Source organism: Limanda limanda, chromosome 9 (assembly GCF_963576545.1).
Source record: "Limanda limanda chromosome 9, fLimLim1.1, whole genome shotgun sequence".
Taxonomy (NCBI): domain Eukaryota; kingdom Metazoa; phylum Chordata; class Actinopteri; order Pleuronectiformes; family Pleuronectidae; genus Limanda; species Limanda limanda.
In genome coordinates, this window is record NC_083644.1 from 27,990,707 (window position 1) to 28,009,657 (window position 18,951).

The window sequence follows — 18,951 nt, forward strand, 5'->3', positions numbered from 1 at the left end:
CAATGGTCAGTGCTGTCTCTCTCCTCTGCACCATGAAGGCATTACATGTGCTGGTGCTGCTGGCCTCAGTGGTGCTGCTCTGCCGGGCTTCTCCAGTATTGGAGCCGGTGATGTGCAATGAGGATCACAGTGCTGCGGCGGCACGTCTGGCAGTGCATGACATCAACGAGCACCACAAACATGGCTACAAGTTCCAGCTCAGCGAGATCAAGGAGAACAAAATGGATAAGGTATTGGACGCAGAACAGGAGAACCGTTTTCTTTAGGTTTGACTTTGAGGTTGTGGCCCTGTGAAAATATGTAGTATTTAGATTAACAACAAATTTACTTTCACATTGTAGATTCTAATGTTAAATTTCTAAATAAGATTGGTAATTATTTATTAATTGTACACTGTAGCCCTACTTACAGGAATGGAGTGAGCAAAAAATGTGTGGAAGCCCATAAGGAGGTCTGGGGAAGAATGTGTTTTTTGGACCTTGTGATGTTATGTGTCTAATGCATATTTAAATGATTATATTCCATTGGCTAATCATGACAAGCACAATGTGGCGAGAATATAAGACTGTTGGCCGTTCTGTTGGGACATGAAAAGCTTAATTTACCTGAATAAGAATGATTTCCTCTCTGTTGTTTCCAGGTTGAGGAAGGATGTACCATTGAGCTACACTTGGACCTTCTGGAGACAAAGTGTCCCTCGATCAGCCCCAAACACTTTGAGGACTGTGAGACCCGTGATGAAAGTCAGCGTGTAAATGCTAAACCACTATTTCTTTAAACTAGTTCCCCTTTATAAACCTTATGCTATCATCTTTAATTGAGGATCTTGACTTTCTTCAAAAGACGCTTTGAGGTCTCTACAGTTTACTGTCTCTGTTTCCCTGCAGGCGGTGATGGCAAACTGCACCGTCATGATGGCTGTAAAAGATGGCAATGCTGATGTCACAAAAAATGACTGTGACACGCGACTAGGTGGGCTTCTCTTCTTAATTGTCCACTCCACTATGTTTTGATTCAAGTAGAATCAGAATAAAAAAGTACACACATACTTTCTCTCTGTGAAACAATGCTGTGCAGTTATCATCATATTTTAACCTCACAAACAAGTGAGAAAGCCGGTTGATTCAGAACAAGAATTATTTGTGTGTGTGTATGTAGTGAAAACCAACAGTGAGATGCACAGGATTTGCCCTGACTGTCCCTCGATGATCCCACTCAACAGCCCTGAGGGTCTCAAAGCTATTGAAACAGCTGTGCACGAAGAGAACATCAACAGTACCAACGAGCACTTCTACATCCTGCAGGAAGTGGGACGGGTGAAGAGTGGGGTAGAGATTTTCTACACACACACACACACACAGAAGACCTATTATAACATAAGCACTACTTGCCAACTTTAATCAAACCCTGACCACTCACCTGAAAATTTGCTTTATCCCCTCCATTGACAAGTGCCATTCCAAATTTGAGTTTCACACAGCAGCACATCTGTATCCCATCCCTTTAAACCCTGCATGTTTCCCTGATTTACTCTGACCTCCTCCTCTCTCAGTGGATGTCGTCGCAGGGGATGTATTACAGTTCTGAGTTCGTAATTGTGGAGACTCATTGCCCAATGGGATCCAGAATTGCTATTGAAGCATGCGACCCCCTCTGCCCTGACAGAGCCGTAAGTACAACTCTTACATACAGAGGTTTGTGAGGATGTACCGCCCCACACAGACAGTGGACTGAACTGATAAGAGCACAGAATTCATGCAGACTTTAAACACAAGACACGAGGCGATCGCAAGCATTTTAGGTCATTGATGACATCACAACTTAACATTCCAAACAATTTAATTGAAACAAATATTTAAACATACATACTTACAATAACTGGCTTGGAACATATATAAGGTAAAAAAACACATAAGCATAAATACAGTTTGTGAGGAAAACGCTATGTCTGTATTTCTACATTACTTTCATATTTCTGTGTCCTAATGTTGATTGGCTGGGCGGCCTGATCATGGGGTCTATTTATTCTGTCTCTGCTAAAACTGTAGAATCGTTCGATTGAAATCTGACAATTTAATAAGAATATAGTTCAAAATAGCAAGTCAGTATGAAAGTAAAGTAGCAAGTAGTACAGAATGCAAACTGAGACAAGTGTTTCTAATATTTTTACTCATGGTTTGATTATTTCTGAAACTGCAGATCACCTGGGATTATCACACAGACACTAGAGTTTAGTTTTTCTCTCATTGTTTGTGTGTTTTATTTTAGTTACTGTGAAGCACTTTGTGCTATTTGTATTAGTAGTAGGAACAGTATTAGCAGTTATAGGAGTAGTAATATGTGATGAATTGAATTATTGATGTATTGATATAGATTGGGGGTAAGGCTGTTCAAGCATTTTTTAATTTATGCATCTCATTGAAAGTCTGTTTATTTATTGTTGTTTTGTTCTTTTTATATATATATTTTTGGAGTTTTTTATTTATTTTTATATATCCATGTCCATGATCCCCACAGTGGTATGAAAGTCTTGAATAAGAGCTATAGGCAGTGCCTTGTATTCCAATATACAGTAGTAACGGTATGTCTTTGAGTTTGATGGTGAATATTTCAATCATTCTGTGTCCCATTAGTCTCATTGTCTCTCTCTTCCCTCTAAAGCGTCACGCTTTCTGCAGATCATTTTATACACAAGGAGCTGGGCTTCAGTCTGTTGACTGTGAATACTATCCTGCATTGGTGAGTCCATATTCTAAACATGAATACTCCCCCAATCCTGTGGTGTGTCTTGTAAAACTCCATGATCAGATATATGATGTTATATATAGCTATATACACACCTCAATTCACTCGTGTTTGTTCTCCTGAACAGAACAAAACTGCTCTCGGCCCGGGTGAGAAGGAGCCCCAGTGTAAAAACCCTCATCTAATGCTCCTTCCTCGTCCTGCTGGCCCCCCCTCACCCCCTGTTCATCATCCCTCAGCTGGGGGGGGGCGACCCCCATCCCATGGTCATGGTCCTCCTTCCTTTGCTGGAAGTGGACCCCCACCCCATGCTCATGGTCATGGTCAGGGCCCTCCTTCCTTTCCTGGAAGTGGACCCCCACCCCATGGTCAAGGCCCTCCTTCCTTTGCTGGCGGTCAAGGACCCCCACCCCATGCTAAAGGCCCACCTACCAGAGAAAGAGTGCTACCCTTCATCAGTCCCTGCAATGGATTCTTGGCCTACAGTGACCCAGCTCTCAATCCCATATGTCCCAAGCCTTTACCTGAACCCCGCCATATCCCAAAACTCGAGAGGTCCTGAATTACAAGCAAAACACCAATTAATGGCAGTTACTGTTCAGAAGAATAGTCTCTAACGCATACAAGAATGGTTTGAGTCTTAACATCTTACAGAACATTTACAATAAAGTATCAAGGTCTGTCATTCAAACTTCTTCAATGCCTCAATTATTAACAGATATATACAGAGTGTGGGGTATGAATCAGGATACTATAGCCACCACATAGGCCTGCATAATCAGATTACATACATATATTTGTGGCATCATTTATTTGATTGAAAATGATGTAATTACAGAATATATTTAGATAGACAAACATACAAATAAAAGGTAAAAAAATTACTGAGGAAGGCAAACCCTGAGTGGAAATTCAATCAAAAATTGGCAAAAACCTGCCTCAAACTTGAGATGGTTGAAAGGTAGCCCAGTCGTCGACCAAGCACACATGGCTAATGTGCACCCTGAATGGCAGGCAAAAGGTCAGCAAATAAGAAATAGAAAACAAAGTTAATTCTTTAACATCCAACATGGAATTATCTTGGTGGGCCCGATGTACAGTCCCACTAAGGTACAGAGTAGGGGGAGGGCTGGCAAAGTTTCATTTTTTTAACATAAGGCAGACCACCTCAACTTTCTGGTAATATGCTGCATTCTATTTTTTGGACTATGAATTTTATATTGGCTAGTTGTTACACATTGCCCCCCTTCAATAGTTAATGACTTCCATTTTGCCACGTGTATCACAAATAGGATTTCCTGAGTTTACAAGTAGTATCCATGTGACAATTTTTTTAGAGCTGCCAGTAGAGCTATATTATATTGCTAACACTTTTGCTAACACGTCTTTAAATGAAAGAGTAAGATGACAGAGCAATGAGATGGTAAACATTGAACACCACCAATATTTCCACCTCACACATTTTCTTAATTAGATAAGGCTTAAAGAGAGATTACATCAATCAATGAGATTACTGTAAACATCAATGAGGATGGACATCTGTTTATTACACTTTATAACAGAAATACTACACAAACATAAAATAAATACTTAAGGATGGCAAATAATGCTGTGTATGCGAAAGAAGACAATTGAAGACAAATACATTCTTCATGATCATTGGAATCGACCAGTCTTAACAGCATTTATCTGACCAACAAATGAGAAGACAGACATGTAGATCATTGGCAAATAAATTAAAACATTAAAAACAGCCACCAAAAATAAAGTTTATGTAGCACAGCAGGTCAGTAAAAGTTCTGTAAATGAGCTGAAGACAAACAATTGTTATGGTTTTGCTTCCACCTTGAGTTGAAAGTCTTTCAGTCCTTGAATCTAGTAGTTCCTCCTTCAGGCAGAGAAGTAAGCAGAAGCTACAGGAGGCTTTGTTTGCTGAGTGAACTCTGAAAAGGGTTAGGGTTATGAAATGGAGGACTCATTTCAATTATCTGATTAATTCCTTTTATTTCCATAAAACTTCAAAATTTGCCTTATACTACAAACTAAAAGGCTAGGTGTGTTTGTGTCGCACTTCAAAGATGTATGTGCGAGGTGCCAGGAGGTGGCTATGACAGCAGACTGCAGCTTCCAGGGTCTGTTCAGACCAGGAGGAAACAACTTGCCTTCACTTGAGGTCTGACAGTACGTTGTTAAATATTGTTTTTACTTTGTACAACCACTCAGCTTTCAGAGTTCGGTATCAAATGCATGAAGTCGTATGGAAAAAGCAGACTACACTAATCACTTAGTGCCTGGGTCGGTCAACACAATGTCAGCCAGATTACAGCTCAACCCAAAAAACATATGGCGTCGGGTAAGTTCAGAAATGATCAGTAAGCATCGGAGCATAGCTGATAGCGCACAGGATTTAAAACTGCACTGAGATACTAACATGTGAAAGAAATATGATGATGGAACTATGAAACCGAGGAGAGATTTTATCATCGACACCAAGTATGTTTCAATTTTTGTCAATGGAAGTTTTTTCCACATATGTTGTAAAAGACAGCAAACTGTTTCTGGAGAGCAATGTGCTTGTCTGTTATGTCACAGTGAGGATTAATAATTCAATAAACACCTGCCTGACACAGTGAGCATCTTGAACAGAATAAACCCTTGTACCAGCATCACTGGCCTCGAACTATCAATACTGACATTAGAAATCAGTCACCTGAAACCAGTATTTACTGTGTATGCTGAATATTCTGTAGCTTAGAGTCAATGCAGTACTCTAATTCAATTCAATTTGATTTGTATTTGCCAAATCATAATATACATTATCTCAAGGTACTTAACATATTTAGCTGATGAGTTTTACCTCTGTGGAGCAGATTAGATGACAGACCGTAGATTGGGATGCTGTCATCTCTCCTCTCAAAGTACTTTGAATCCAGACCTGGGTAGTCACCACTGAGGAGAAAAACATATGCACTTTAGGAACACTAAGTCAGACTTCCAGCCTTAATGCTTAAGAACTAAACAGTAGTGGCATTGCTAAGTTCTCTTTAGGATTTGATTTCTAACATTGAGCCAACCTACACAGCCCAACCCACAAAAAAATACCATAATGCACAATCCATCTCTGATCGCAATTTTTGAGACAAACAAAAACCAAGGATACAAACAAGTGAAAAATGTTGTCGGTGAACCCTATTATAAAACCACAATTGAAAATTGATGAGCTAAGACAGGCCAGGTGAATTAGTAATTGTAGTCTGAATGTGAAAAGAGGTGTGTATTAGATGTTTGTTACTTTATGTTGCAGAAATGAAGATCACTGACAGTCAGAGAATCAGAGGACCTGCAACCTCTGTGTGACAGAGACAATGCTTCTCTATCACATACAATTCATACACTGTCAGGAGAGACGGGCAAGCTTCTTTTTAGTGGGCAACCCTCTTCATGTCCTAAACCACCCCAATCAAATATATTGTATGCCAGTCAACACAGAAGGCATTGCACTTTATTTAAAGCAGTCCTTTTCATTTTTTGGAGCCGTCTCTTAATATTAGCCAAACATCTGAAAAGCCGAGCTGATAGATACAAACTGGTCACACATCACCAGCTCTTGGTCTGAAAGATCATTCAAACTCACATCTGTCTGCTGGCTGGCTGCACTGCTCTCTGTTCAGCAGGGGTGACATCCACCGTCATCCCAGGACATACAACCGCTTTGACCGTTTGAGGATAAAACTGAGCCTGAAAAAAATACAATGATGCCTTCAACTGGTTTAAGTGTTAAATTATACAAATACAAAACTTAATACAAATATAAAACATCATTAATATATCAAGATTTACTGTTGTATCTGATTTGTGTGATAACATGGTGATTGTGTTCTTAAAACTGTGAGCAAGTGGAGGGGACAAAGCCAACAAAGAGTTTATCGTCCTGTGACACAGCTAGTACGTCCTACCCTTAGTCCAGGAGTTGTGGATAAAACTGAAGGATTCCCCACACATTCCGGAGGCTGTGGATTTCTGGACAGCTGCTTTTCATTCAGCTGCTTGTTCAGCCAATTTATAACTGTGGAAAAAGAGAAATGATACCGAGATGAGAGTGAAACAAAGCTGACATGGCACCTTGAACCACATTCCTAAACATTCAAATGTAATGATCTGAGTTTGTGATAGACCCTCTTCAAACCAAAGGGTTTGAAGAGGGTTTGGTTTGGTGACAAGACACAATTTTTTCTTATTTATTTTGTCACAAACAAATTCAACCATTTCCAACTAAAACAGCTCCTACAGTGTTTACCTGAGAACACATTTATATTTAAGAGGAAGGATCAATGTCAACTAATCAAAAAAGATTTTAAACATTTCTGTCACTCTTTTGTCAGGACCAATCCACCCTCATATCAAACCGCAGGGTTCTTCCTGTATTTTTTCCAGTTCAAAATCCTTCTTTTTCCTTCAGATTTTCACTTTAATTTAGAAATTCAGTCATTTTTAATTATATACTTTTGATAGTTGTTTTTAAACTTCTCTTAAATAAATTTGAAGTCTCAATAATGGATTATTTTTTTGTACATTCTTTATACAATTCCTCTTTTTACTGACCATTAAAATTTAGTTTTGTATTTTTTTAACCCTAGAACACTAACGTCGGGTGTTTTTTACCTGAGCAAGTGTAGTCATGGGATTTTTATTGTGTTACTGCTGTCTGAGTGGTGTGGGTCCTTGGGTAGCTTCAGTCTGCTCACTGACATCATAGAACAGGGGTTCCCAAACTTTTCAGCCTGGGACCCCCAAAATAACGGTGCCAGATACTTGGGACCCCCAACGACACTGGAGGTGGTTTATAATGTTGCGCACAGCCACGCTTGCGCATGTCTGCTCAGGTAGCCTCTCCTTCTCCGCTAGCCTGTCCTGTTCCTGTGGCCTCCTCGATTTGGTTGGTATTAAGCAACGTTTCATTGTGACTGTCAATAATTTTCAGCTGCTTTCCAAAAGAGTTTTGGCCAGCTACCGTGTGACTGGTGCTGCTGTAAATTGAACTGTCGCTAACCTGTGTCGTAAAATAAAAAAAGGAAATGTTATTTTTTGTGGAGGAAAAAAAGGGGAGAAAAAAGAAAAAAACTGATGGGAAATGTGTAAGCTATTTTATTTAGTGACTCTTATTTTGAAGAGGGGTTTTACCGGAAGGATGTGCTGTACTAAACGGCTGCTATGTCTCCTGTGTCTTCTTTAGGCAGAGGCCTTATTCAATACAACTAAACGCTTGGCTACAATTGCATGGTTTTATTCTAATATCAACTCATATATATTATACAAAAAAAAAAAAAATTGTATTTTTTTTTTTGGAATGCATTTCGCGACCCCGCCTCTGTGTCCCCGCCTCTGTGTCTTGCGACCCCACTTTGGGAACCCCTGTCATAGAAGGTAGGGTAGTTTCCCTGCTCCCATCCCTGTTTTTTTTTCAATAGGCACGTGTACGGGTAATTTTCACCCGACGTTAGTGTTAGAGGGTAAACATTTTTTTTTAATATGATATAAGTTGTAAAAGATGCTGGGAGACTGTGCATTCTCCGGACATCTCCCAGGAACGGCTGGACCGAAGAACAAGTTCCGAACTATATTATTTCTTTTCATTCTTCTTTAACGACCCCCTAATTTTTCACAAATTTTAGAGCCTTTTTATAGGGTCCCCCCATGATACCTTTTTTCGTTTTATGAGTTGTGTATCAGGGAAAATAACATAAGAGTACTTAATTGCCATGTATTGTTGTACATTAATTTATTTTGAAGTATTTATTATTGGGTATATTACATCGGGTTAAATTTACCCGACGTTAGTGATGGTATTACTAATTGTACGTTAGTGTTCTGGGGTTAAGAAGTTAACTTGTGTAAACATTTTCAGACAATTGTTATTCCAAGCAGAAGTTTGACTTATGTTGTAAATAATGTTTTTGAATGAGCGATTGTTGGGCCACAAGCATCCTTACCATTCTCATTAGTTTTCAACACTTCTCTGCTTTCATTTAGCTTCTGTACTGTCATCTCCAACTGCTCCTTCAGTTTTGACGCCTGTAAAATACATATGAGTAAATATTGTTACCAAATTCATTAAAATCAGTTTCATTTATTTTAACTGGACTATTTCACAACAAGTTCTTCTATGTAGGAGGATAACTTACAGTATAGTGATGAATAAATACACAGATGGGAGGTACTAACAGAAGATAAATGTCTCTCTCTTGGTTTCTGATTTTCACAACACAGGACAGATGTGTAAGTATGTTTGTTTTTCCTGCTACGGATTCAGTGTAACTTTAATTAGACTAGACAAGCCGGACAAATTTTTCCCACCAGAGCATTGTGAACTGAAAATGTTCTTATTCAGGGTTCATACACATTTTGACCAATGGATTTCCATGACTTTTCCATGACTTTTCCATGACTTTAAACCAAATTTCCATGACCGAACATTTCGTGAAAAAGTGACAAAATGTAGTATTCAAACTAACAATGAGAATTCCAAGGCATACAGTGTACCTTAAATGACACAAACCCAAGTATGCCTGCTTATATTTTGAGCATATTTCTTTAAAAATATATGAATTATTTCAAACGTAAATGAACTAGGGATGGGCATTCGATTAAATTGTCTTAATCGATCGTCGGAAGAATTAACGATCGATTTTTCGATTAATCATTCATATTTTTATATTAAAATTCACTATTTATAGCCTATATTAAAATGCAGTGAAAATAGAAAAAACTGCGTGTTTCCTCATTGAGCTCTTTATTACAAGATTAACAACTCTTGTGGCAGTTAAACGGGATCCGTTCAATGTTACACTTGAAAATATGCGCTGCTGTAATCTTGAGCCCCGAGAGAGAGCAGCTAGCCGCTGAGAGCTAGCTCGATCTGACGGCTCTCGACCTCTCAGTCCGGTCGTTGTAACGCCCTCACTCCCGGAACCCCTCACCCAGACCCGGGTCTGTCCGGGTTACCCTCCGCGTGGACTGAGGGTCCGTGTGCGGACATGAAGCCGAGCAGCAGAGGCTTAGCTCCAGGCTGCTTCCTCCAGCTGCTAACAGCCTCGCTGTGCTGCGTTCAGGGCAACTCGGATATTCCGACCTCCTGCCACATAGCGAACATGCAATAGTTTATTGATGAAAAAATGTCATCAATGAAATTCTTAATGATCAATTAATCAATAGTCGAGTAATTATGCCCATCCCTAAAACGAACGACATGAAAATAAGAATAGAACAAATTTTCATGACTTTTCCAAAACTTTTGGGAGATTATTTTTTTCCATGACTTTTCCAGGCCTGGAAAAACACATTTTAAAATTCCATGACTATTCCAGGTTTTCCATGACCGTACAAACCCTGCTTATTATATAAAATATCTCTAGAGTTTTGATTGAGTCACTAAGCACCTCTCTCACTGACTCTCAAAAACCCACAGACCCATGCTTCGAAGAAATACCACCACAGTGGTAAAACAAATCCATAATGTTTTCACGGTAGGCCCTCCCCTGTTCTGTACAGTTGGCTCAGCCCCGAGAGGCAAATGTTAGATTTTTGATGCTACGCAAAATAAATATAATCTGACTTTGACCTCACACGTTGGCTTGGAACTAATCCAATAGCAATTCAAATTCCTTTTCATGATTTGAAGACATACCTGCTCATCCTTGGTGATGACCTGCTGCTGAGCGCTCTGCAGATCTTTCTCTACATTCTGAAGTTTCTCAGATGTGTCCTGCAGGAACTTCTCCTGTGACACGGTCACAGTGTTTTTGACTTTTATTTTTCCAACTAGGCCTCGAACCTCCCCCTGCAGCTTCTTAATGATACCATTCGCCTGGATAAAAATATTAAAATAAATAAAAGGTGGAACTGAACCATATTCAAACATTAGGGCAGTCCAATACTTAGTTGCCAGTTTAAAAGTTACAACAACTGTTTCTATTAAGTTATCAGGCACATTTATATCAATGAAATTAGTTTAAAGGACAGGAAAACCTCTCTAATGCAACCGAGTTGAGCAGCATTAAAAAAGTCATCCTCCCTTTATGAAAAGTCTAAACCTGTTCATGGATCATACAGGACACAGGAACACCTCAGAGTGTTGGTCTACAATTGTCATAAAGAGATAATAAATGATCCAATCATGTGTTCAGTTTTAGTGTACAATTACACAGCAGATGGACACGCTGCATGCAGCCTCACAAACCTTTATAAGCTCCTCAGATAGTGTTTTCACCGTTGCTTCAAGTTTTTTCATCTGAAGCTCTTTACTTTCAGCATTTTCTTCTACTGATTCCTGAGAACAGAAAACGAAACAGGAAGAAATGCGGATTTTGTATGGGTCTATTTTCAGCTGTGGATGAATTCATTATAAGTACACTTATGATTTTGTGCAGTAAAGGGCATTTGTGAGATTGATTCGAACTAAGCTACAGAATGTGTTCATGGTTATACAGTTCGTCACATAATGCATCAGTGCGATTGATTCGCTTTTACTCGTTTGTGGACGATGGAGCTCTTTGCCATAGAGGAATAAGATATACAATAATTGGCTTTAGATATATATTAGAAGCCAATATTTCATTGGTTGATAATTAGTAAATGTTATTTTTAATGGAATTTCAGTGCTTCTGAATGGTATCTTTGCCTTGCTTTCCCCTCTTTTCTCTCCTCTGCAGTCAGTGTCAATGCTCATTTAAATGAAGGCACAGACATGCATTATTATACTAATAGTCAGGCACGTGCACAGATAGACCCCTAGTGGTGCTCAAGCACCAGCCCTTTTGCCCTGGATGAGAAAAGTGCCCTTCTGCTGGAGCCCAATTTTTTCTTCATTCATCAATATTTAAGAATAAAAATTACTCTCTCTGTCATCAATTCCCCCCAATGTGTTTTGATATCTGACGGGGCATTTATTTGAGTTCTTGTGAGAATTTCGCCCCGACATGCTCCGCCCCACCCCTCCTTCTCCCCTTCCTCCTCATGCAGCTGAGCGCCAAACGCTGCAGCCACTTCTCCTCTGACCCGCAGCATCAGACAAACAGGTAATGACGCTGTGTGTGCAATCCCCCGACTTTGTGTGATGATAAATGAACCACAACATTAGCGCCGCAGAAAACAATACGTCGCAACTGGTCGGTCGGTCGGACGGACAGACAGACAGACAGACAGACAGACAGACAGACAGACAGACAGACAGACAGACAGACAGACAGACAGACAGACAGACAGACAGACAGACAGACAGACAGACAGACAGACAGACAGACAGACAGACAGACAGACAGACAGACAGACAGACAGACAGACAGACAGACAGACAGACAGACAGACAGACAGACAGACAGACAGACAGACAGACAGACAGACAGACAGACAGACAGACAGACAGACAGACAGACAGACAGACAGACAGACAGACAGACAGACAGACAGACAGACAGACAGACAGACAGACAGACAGACAGACAGACAGACAGACAGACAGACAGACAGACAGACAGACAGACAGACAGACAGACAGACAGACAGACAGACAGACAGACAGACAGACAGACAGACAGACAGACAGACAGACAGACAGACAGACAGACAGACAGACAGACAGACAGACAGACAGACAGACAGACAGACAGACAGACAGACAGACAGACAGACAGACAGAGAATTTAAAGGCAGTTTTACTATTCTACAAATTAAGTTCACTAGTTTTGTTTCATTTAAAATCTTAATTATTGAAATGAAAGGTAGATCTTAAGTTGAGCTACATGACAGTCTGGTGAGGCATATTGTGGTATATTATTAGTGTTGTGCTGCTTATACTTCAACTCTGTCAGAAAACAGTAAACAAAAATGTGTGTGTACTGTGTTGTCAGCTTTATAGAGATTATGTAAGTCACTCTTGATTATTATGCACAACATTTATTTATCTCATTTACAAAATTTGCAGCATAATGCCAAGAAAAGACAGACTCCAAAAGCAGAAGGATAGGGAACTGCAACAAGCAGTTCAGGGTAGCAGCTCTCTTTTTTATTGGATCAGGCCATCAACTAGTAAAACAAATGAGGGAGAATGAGTACGTTTTTATTGATTTATTATTATTATTATTTTTAATTTCATAAACAATTTTGGCGATTGGTGCCCTTTTTTTTTGGTTTGAGCACCTGCCCCCCAAAATGTATGTGCACGTGCCTGCTAATAGTGAACGGTTTTCAACAAGTTTAAAACAGACGCTTGGAGGTGACGCTTATCTCAACTTTCAGCCCTGGTAGTAAAGTATTTATGCGTCTTCAGTCCTGGTCTTAAAGTGTCTCAGGTGACGTGATGGTAGTAAGCAGGGATTAAAGCAAAAAAAAATCATCTGACTGAAAAAAAAAAATCGGCACTCACTTTGGGTCGTGGCTGCTTACCGCCTCAATATTTGAACTTCACGTGGTCCATTATCACTTAATAGTTTAAAGCTAGGGCATAAAACCAATATTTTTTTGCAAGACTTCACCATTCGTGTTAATGGGCTATAAATGACAAAATCTGCACGAGTTGTCAGAGCAAGCATTTATTTCCACAATGCTTTCAAGAACAATTATATGCCAACGCATGGATTTTTTTTTAAAATGCCGCGTCAACTTATCCATTCAAACATGAGAAAGACGCAAGGCATGGTTCACAAACAAAAGGTTAAAAAAATCACAGCTGATTGGTGAAGTTATTGCAAATCATATCAGTGTTACACCCCCCCCTATTTTTTTTTCTCTTCGGATCTGCATCGATCTCATTTTTAAGGCCGATTTATAGTCGTTTTTTACGCACGCACGCACGCAGCTTCTACTGACTCGTTTTGGTTTATAGTTTCCCTACAGTGGCGCGTGTTGCAACGCAATTCACCGCCAGACCACTAGCCGGAGTAATGTTTTTTGTTGAAGTCGGCTCTTCTTCGTGTGTGGCATACGTTTATATACATCGCCACGGCGGCTCCTCAGAGCCTTTTTCTGGCGGACAAATCTGCCGGTCAGTGACGGGTTATACTAGTGTTCATAGTTTCGGATCTTTTCTGCCAAGTGCTCTTCTATTTTGGTCTATATTCGTTCTTGTAAATCTTCCGTGGTTTCCGCAGTTTCCGGGTATGAAACCGGAAATGCGACTCCGGAAGGCCGATTTATACTCGGCTTTTTACGCCTTATGCGAGCGGAGTTGACGGAAATCCGTCATAGCGACGGAAAACTTTAATCCATGAGTAAGTTATCTGTCTGGCATAGGATCAGGAAATATTATAAAGTATGCAGTAAAGTGGGCTGTGTATGCATTTCCTACCTTCTGCTGCTGAGTGGCTTCCAGCACCTCTTTTGTTCGGCGCATCAGCTGATCCTTATCTTTGACTTCCTGGTCTAGAACAGCTACTCTCATCTGCAGCTGGTTCACTAAACGCTCTTTCTCATGGACCTCTGTATCCAAAGTGCTGTTCTCCCTCCTCAGGGACAGAACTTGCTGCTTTGAGCGCTGGCACTCCTACAGAGGTAACACACATAGGAGCAGGAACACAATCCCACAAGTAAAATAAACACTGCAACAGACATGGGGATGTCAAGAGAACCAATACTTTGTAATAATACTAATACTATCCAGTCGATGCCAACATTCGATTGCTCCATATATCAGCAACAGTGGACATGTTCATTCTAGGCTATATGAGATTATAGTCTAAGTTTCTCTCTGTAAAATATTTTCCTGATAAGAGAATATTTTGATTTTGAACAAGAAAAAAAGAGGAACACATCTGAGTTGGAGTTTGATTTTTTCTTTCTTGGTATAGGCATCTGATTTTAAAAGGCACTATGGTGATAAATCGGCCAATCAGCATTGGGAGGTATGTGCTTTAGAGTGCCCTTCTAGTGGTTAATAATTTTAAATCCCTCGATAGTTTATAACGGTGTTCCTCAAGGATCCATCTAAGGCCCATTTCCCTTTACTCTATTCATGAATATTCGTTTTCCAACTCAGTAGTGTAGCACCTTTTTGAGGCATGCGATAGAAGCTTGACGAATAAGGGACAGACTGCCCCTTACTGACAAGACCCGATTATGAAACAGATGTTGGTATACACGGCATCGTTTGTAATGAGTCCCCAGAATGTCCGAAGGAGCCGACATGAGAAAACAGAAGGATATCCGGGGTGAGTGGATGTGTTGATGATGCGCCTAACATGCGACAGATACAAAAAAAGGAAGAAAGAAATACAAATATCTCAGGTCCTTCACTTACCTCCTCTGCTCCAACTAGTTTAATCTTCAGGTCTCTGATGGAAGACTCGTTCTTGTATTTCCTCTCTGTCAGCTCTCTGCAGGAGGCCTCTAGCTCTGTCACTCTGCTGTGAAGCTGCTGGCTACTCTTTTTGTGAGAGCTCTCCAAGTCCTGACGGAGCTGCTCAATCTGCTGCTGAAGCCTGCTTTGCAACTGAAAAATATCAAGAACAAATACCAAATAAATGTCTAAGAACCCTATAATCCACGTCTGTGCCATTGATCAGCTTGGTATATTCCACATAAATGGCTGCTTCAGAGAAAAAACCTGCAACTGCAAACTATTCAACATATACGATGATAAAAAAAAGATTCAGTTAAATCCCTATATGATGTCTTTCATTGACTTTTAGATTATCTGTTGTGGAACAAGCCTCAGAAAAAAATATAAAATATGGATCTTACCTCCACAGCCTTCTCTCTCTCCAACTGTAACTCCTGAGAATGACGGCTGGACAGAGAGCTGCTCTGACATGTCCACTCTGAACGCAGTTTGTCCAACTCTTTAGTCTTCTCAGATAGAGTCTATGAGAGAAATTCAGACATGTTATGATAGCTAGTGTTTGGTTTTGACCTTTTACCTAATTTATGAAAGTGAAAACTAAATGGCAATGATGAAAGTACTGAAATTTGTGTCCAAACATGATTAGTAACCAAAGTAGCTAAGAATTAGAACTTGTTGGATTACTTTTGAACAGAAGAGCAGACTGATATGAAGTCAAAATCTTATACAGTCAACATCCCCTTGATTATTGCACCAAATCTAGAACTTTATATAAGCAAATCACTGATTTGGATATCTCAGCACAGGATTATTTTATTTAGACCCTGAGGAAAACTAGAGTTACCATTGTAACAGTGCTACATTCAACTTAAGTATTTAAACACTACATTCAATGACAGCACACCTGTTGAGCATAACTCAGTTGTCTGGACAGATCATCTTCAGTCTTCTTAAGCTTCGTCTCCAGGGCCTGCTTCTCTACCTGAACGATTGGGGTGACATGGCCTTATAAACATCACATGGGGAAAAAAAAACATGCCTCAAATTGTGTCTTGAATCTTTGTTCACATGTAATACTCTGTTCAGGGGACTACGAAAATGTCAAAATGCCAGACAGTATTATGAGGATGAATTATGTTGAATGAGCAAACCTTCAGAGATGAGAGACGCACTGCCAGATAGTCCTTAATCTCCTTGTCAGAACCTTGAACAAGGCGTAAAGACAAGTGATTCAGGTGTTTGAATGCGTTTGTCTCAACAACACTGAAGTTAGCAGGGCCTTCAAGCATTGAAGACTGACATGACAAGTGCAGGAGAAACCTGTGGAAAAGACAATAAACGATCATTAAGTGTCAGTTGTTGTTTTAGTGAAGTACATTATATTGAAAGGTGTCTAATATTTTTCAACCACTAGATTAAACTTAAGATGAAAAACCATGGGAATGTCAAATTCTCTTCAGCAACCAGTCAAAAAACATTAATCTGAATCAGATTATCACAGTATTATTTGCAACTTAAAAAAAATAAAATGTTGTGCATGAGACTATATGCAAATCAATGGAATTATTAGGACTGATACAAATCAATAATTCAAATCTAGATCTTAACTGATTTAGCTGAACAATGTTATACTGTGTGTCATTTGCATTTCATCGTACCTTGGATTCTCTGACTCTTGCTCAGAATAGCACAGGTTTAGCAGGTCGATAAACTTCTGAGGAAATGATGCAAAGTCGATCAGTAGCCCCTGCTGGACTTTCAGACTACTCCGACAATGACAAAGAAAGAAATCATCAGTGAACGTTGCTCACGACATCCTATATTCAAACACTGAGCTTATACAAGTAAATCTTTACCTTTGGAAATCTTCTTCTGATATAGAGAGGTTGAAGAGAAAATATGGATCCAGATCATCTGTTAGTCTTACGAGAAGATCCTAACAGAAACAAGAGCAACAGGTCAGTCACCAGGAAGACGCCTCGTCTTCATTTAGATTATTTTCACAAAAATCCTACTTACTCGTTTGTGCACTGGACTTGTTGTCAACTGAAGATTGATGATGACACGAATATTTGCTTTCCTGCAAAATTAAACTGTTAAACCTCTTAAAACAGTACGTATGCTACGTGGTCATTGCCACTTTGTAACTTTCATAACCTTGATTGTGCTATGGTGATTGATGGTACTGGTCAGTAAATAAATTAATAAATAAAATAACATTTATATAATGTGACATGGCAGAACTTTACTGTACAAATAACTTTGAACATGTCTGACAATAATTAATTAAAACATAGATGGGCAGTTTTGATAATAATTTGGCAGATACTTTTCTCTATATTTAATTCAAACAAATGTGATATTCCTCTCCCAGTACTTGAATAATAATGGCATTCTTCACCCAACCCTCGATCAGCATAGTGGTGAGTGGATGAGTGGATTCTTCATTTATTTGGTAAACTATCCCTGTATGCAAAGGTTAAGTTCATAAATTGTCTTATTTGGCTTTGAACGGTGTGTATATTACCCAATTTAATCTAGTCTCTAGCTTATTATCCATCCCAGCTAATTAAACCAGCACAACTTCTTCTGAAGTTCAGATCACAAACTATCCAGAACAGTAACATGTCACACTGCTGTAAATATGACTTTGTTCCATCAGTGAAGTAATGACAGATCAGCAGGGACAACAGTGTCTGTGTATCATGGTTCTTTTGTCCTTCATCGTGATACAAGATTATGGATAATTATATTGTGGTTGTAATCTCAAGCTGTGGTCTATTTTGATTAGGAAGATTCCTGTGTAAAAAAGTGTATGGACAGTTTTACCTGATGCAAATAAGTCACCTCTCTTAAATAGATTTAAAGAAAAGGTCAAATGCACCATGTCTGGAAACTCTTCATACTTATGTCTGAAAATTATTTACTCTTGATCTTTCCTAAGTTCCTTATTTCGTATTCAAGTATTATTTTAATGGTTCAACTATTCAAACTTCCAGGTTACCGTTAATTTAACATTTACAACCTATGTCCTATAAGTAACTAGTTGAATCATCTGTTCTCATGAGGTGTGATTATGTTTTAAATCAGGAAACCTTATCTACAGCTTCATCGCAGTTTGTCACTGTACCCATCTTCTGTTATTGATAAAGTTTTTCCTAAAAGGGCCTAGTCGTGGATATTCTCTTCTGCGCCACATCGCTCAGTGACACAATGACGTTGTCAGTCGGGATCAGTGAATAGTGGTTAGAAATGGACAAACCGAAAATGAGTTCAGATAATCAATATGTTCGACGAGACTGCGGTGAACTGTCTGGTTGAATTTGTGAAGGGACACTTGAAAAATAATGAAAAGGGACTTTATTTTGTCCATTGTTTCTACTGGCTCTATCTTACAGGCCTCTCCTGTCATTGTGTACATCAACATTCTGTCTCTGAATATACAAACTGTTTGTTTCTCACATGAATACAGCAGATAGGCAGTTGAACATCTCTCTGGGATAGCTTACCTTTCCTCGCAGTCCCTGCACCTCACGTTCACCTGTAACACTTTGCTGAAGAGTTCCTCCATGTCGGTGTTTTAAGTCGTCTTTTACTGGGGTAGTTCAACAAACAGCGGTTAACGTTAAAGACACATTTAGGAAGCGAGGCAGCTAGAGCTTATGACAGGCGACCAAAGCTAACGTCCGGCAGCTAACGCTAATGACAGGCGGGTCAAGCTAAAAGGAGGCGGTGGTCTCCACCACCACACGGAGTCAGCAGGGCTTGATTGTTTTTCTCTGAGTTTGGATTTGGCGCCTTCCACCCGCCAAGTGAACCGCCCTGGAAACGGAACCTGAATTATATTCTTCATCCGGACGATGACGATGAAAGTC

The 18,951-nt window shown here is 39.6% G+C and overlaps 2 protein-coding genes across 3 annotated transcripts; one reads left to right on the plus strand and one right to left on the minus strand.

The window, feature by feature from the left end:
• Positions 1 to 3,436, plus strand: ahsg1 (alpha-2-HS-glycoprotein 1). 2 transcript variants are annotated; one of them, XM_061077678.1, is made up of 8 exons: positions 1 to 230; positions 641 to 751; positions 888 to 972; positions 1,159 to 1,328; positions 1,553 to 1,669; positions 2,662 to 2,739; positions 2,873 to 2,996; positions 3,042 to 3,436. In XM_061077678.1, the coding sequence occupies exons 1-8, from the start codon at positions 3 to 5 to the stop codon at positions 3,305 to 3,307; spliced, it is 1,179 nt and encodes a 392-aa protein (XP_060933661.1). In that variant the 5' UTR covers positions 1 to 2; the 3' UTR covers positions 3,308 to 3,436. The 2 variants fall into 2 exon arrangements, with proteins under 2 accessions (XP_060933661.1, XP_060933660.1); XM_061077677.1 differs by having other exon boundaries at positions 2,873 to 3,436.
• A 642-nt stretch (positions 3,437 to 4,078) lies between these two features.
• Positions 4,079 to 18,647, minus strand: sass6 (SAS-6 centriolar assembly protein). The gene is made up of 16 exons (XM_061077676.1): positions 18,586 to 18,647; positions 17,096 to 17,156; positions 16,933 to 17,012; positions 16,735 to 16,839; positions 16,228 to 16,396; positions 15,981 to 16,058; positions 15,478 to 15,597; positions 15,035 to 15,226; positions 14,087 to 14,281; positions 10,982 to 11,071; positions 10,430 to 10,609; positions 8,736 to 8,817; positions 6,702 to 6,811; positions 6,380 to 6,483; positions 5,603 to 5,694; positions 4,079 to 4,688 (listed from the first exon to the last, which is right to left on the minus strand). The coding sequence occupies exons 1-16, from the start codon at positions 18,645 to 18,647 to the stop codon at positions 4,636 to 4,638; spliced, it is 1,773 nt and encodes a 590-aa protein (XP_060933659.1). The 3' UTR covers positions 4,079 to 4,635.
• Between the last annotated feature and the right edge of the window lie 304 nt (positions 18,648 to 18,951).

What these genes read in the sequence shown, in the direction of transcription:
- sass6 (XM_061077676.1), bottom strand. Translation starts at nt 18,647, where the DNA reads ATGGAGGAACTCTTCAGCAAAGTGTTACAGGTGAACGTGAGGTGCAGG. An exon ending in AGAGAGAGAAGGCTGTGGAG is followed by an intron (nt 15,227 to 15,477) that starts GTAAGATCCATA and finishes GATATTTTTCAG; the next exon opens with TTGCAAAGCAGGCTTCAGCA. An exon ending in AAGCCACTCAGCAGCAGAAG is followed by an intron (nt 11,072 to 14,086) that starts GTAGGAAATGCA and finishes TTCTGTTCTCAG; the next exon opens with GAATCAGTAGAAGAAAATGC.
- ahsg1 (XM_061077677.1), top strand. Translation starts at nt 3, where the DNA reads ATGGTCAGTGCTGTCTCTCTCCTCTGCACCATGAAGGCATTACATGTG. An exon ending in AGGAGAACAAAATGGATAAG is followed by an intron (nt 231 to 640) that starts GTATTGGACGCA and finishes TGTTGTTTCCAG; the next exon opens with GTTGAGGAAGGATGTACCAT. An exon ending in TGGGACGGGTGAAGAGTGGG is followed by an intron (nt 1,329 to 1,552) that starts GTAGAGATTTTC and finishes CTCCTCTCTCAG; the next exon opens with TGGATGTCGTCGCAGGGGAT.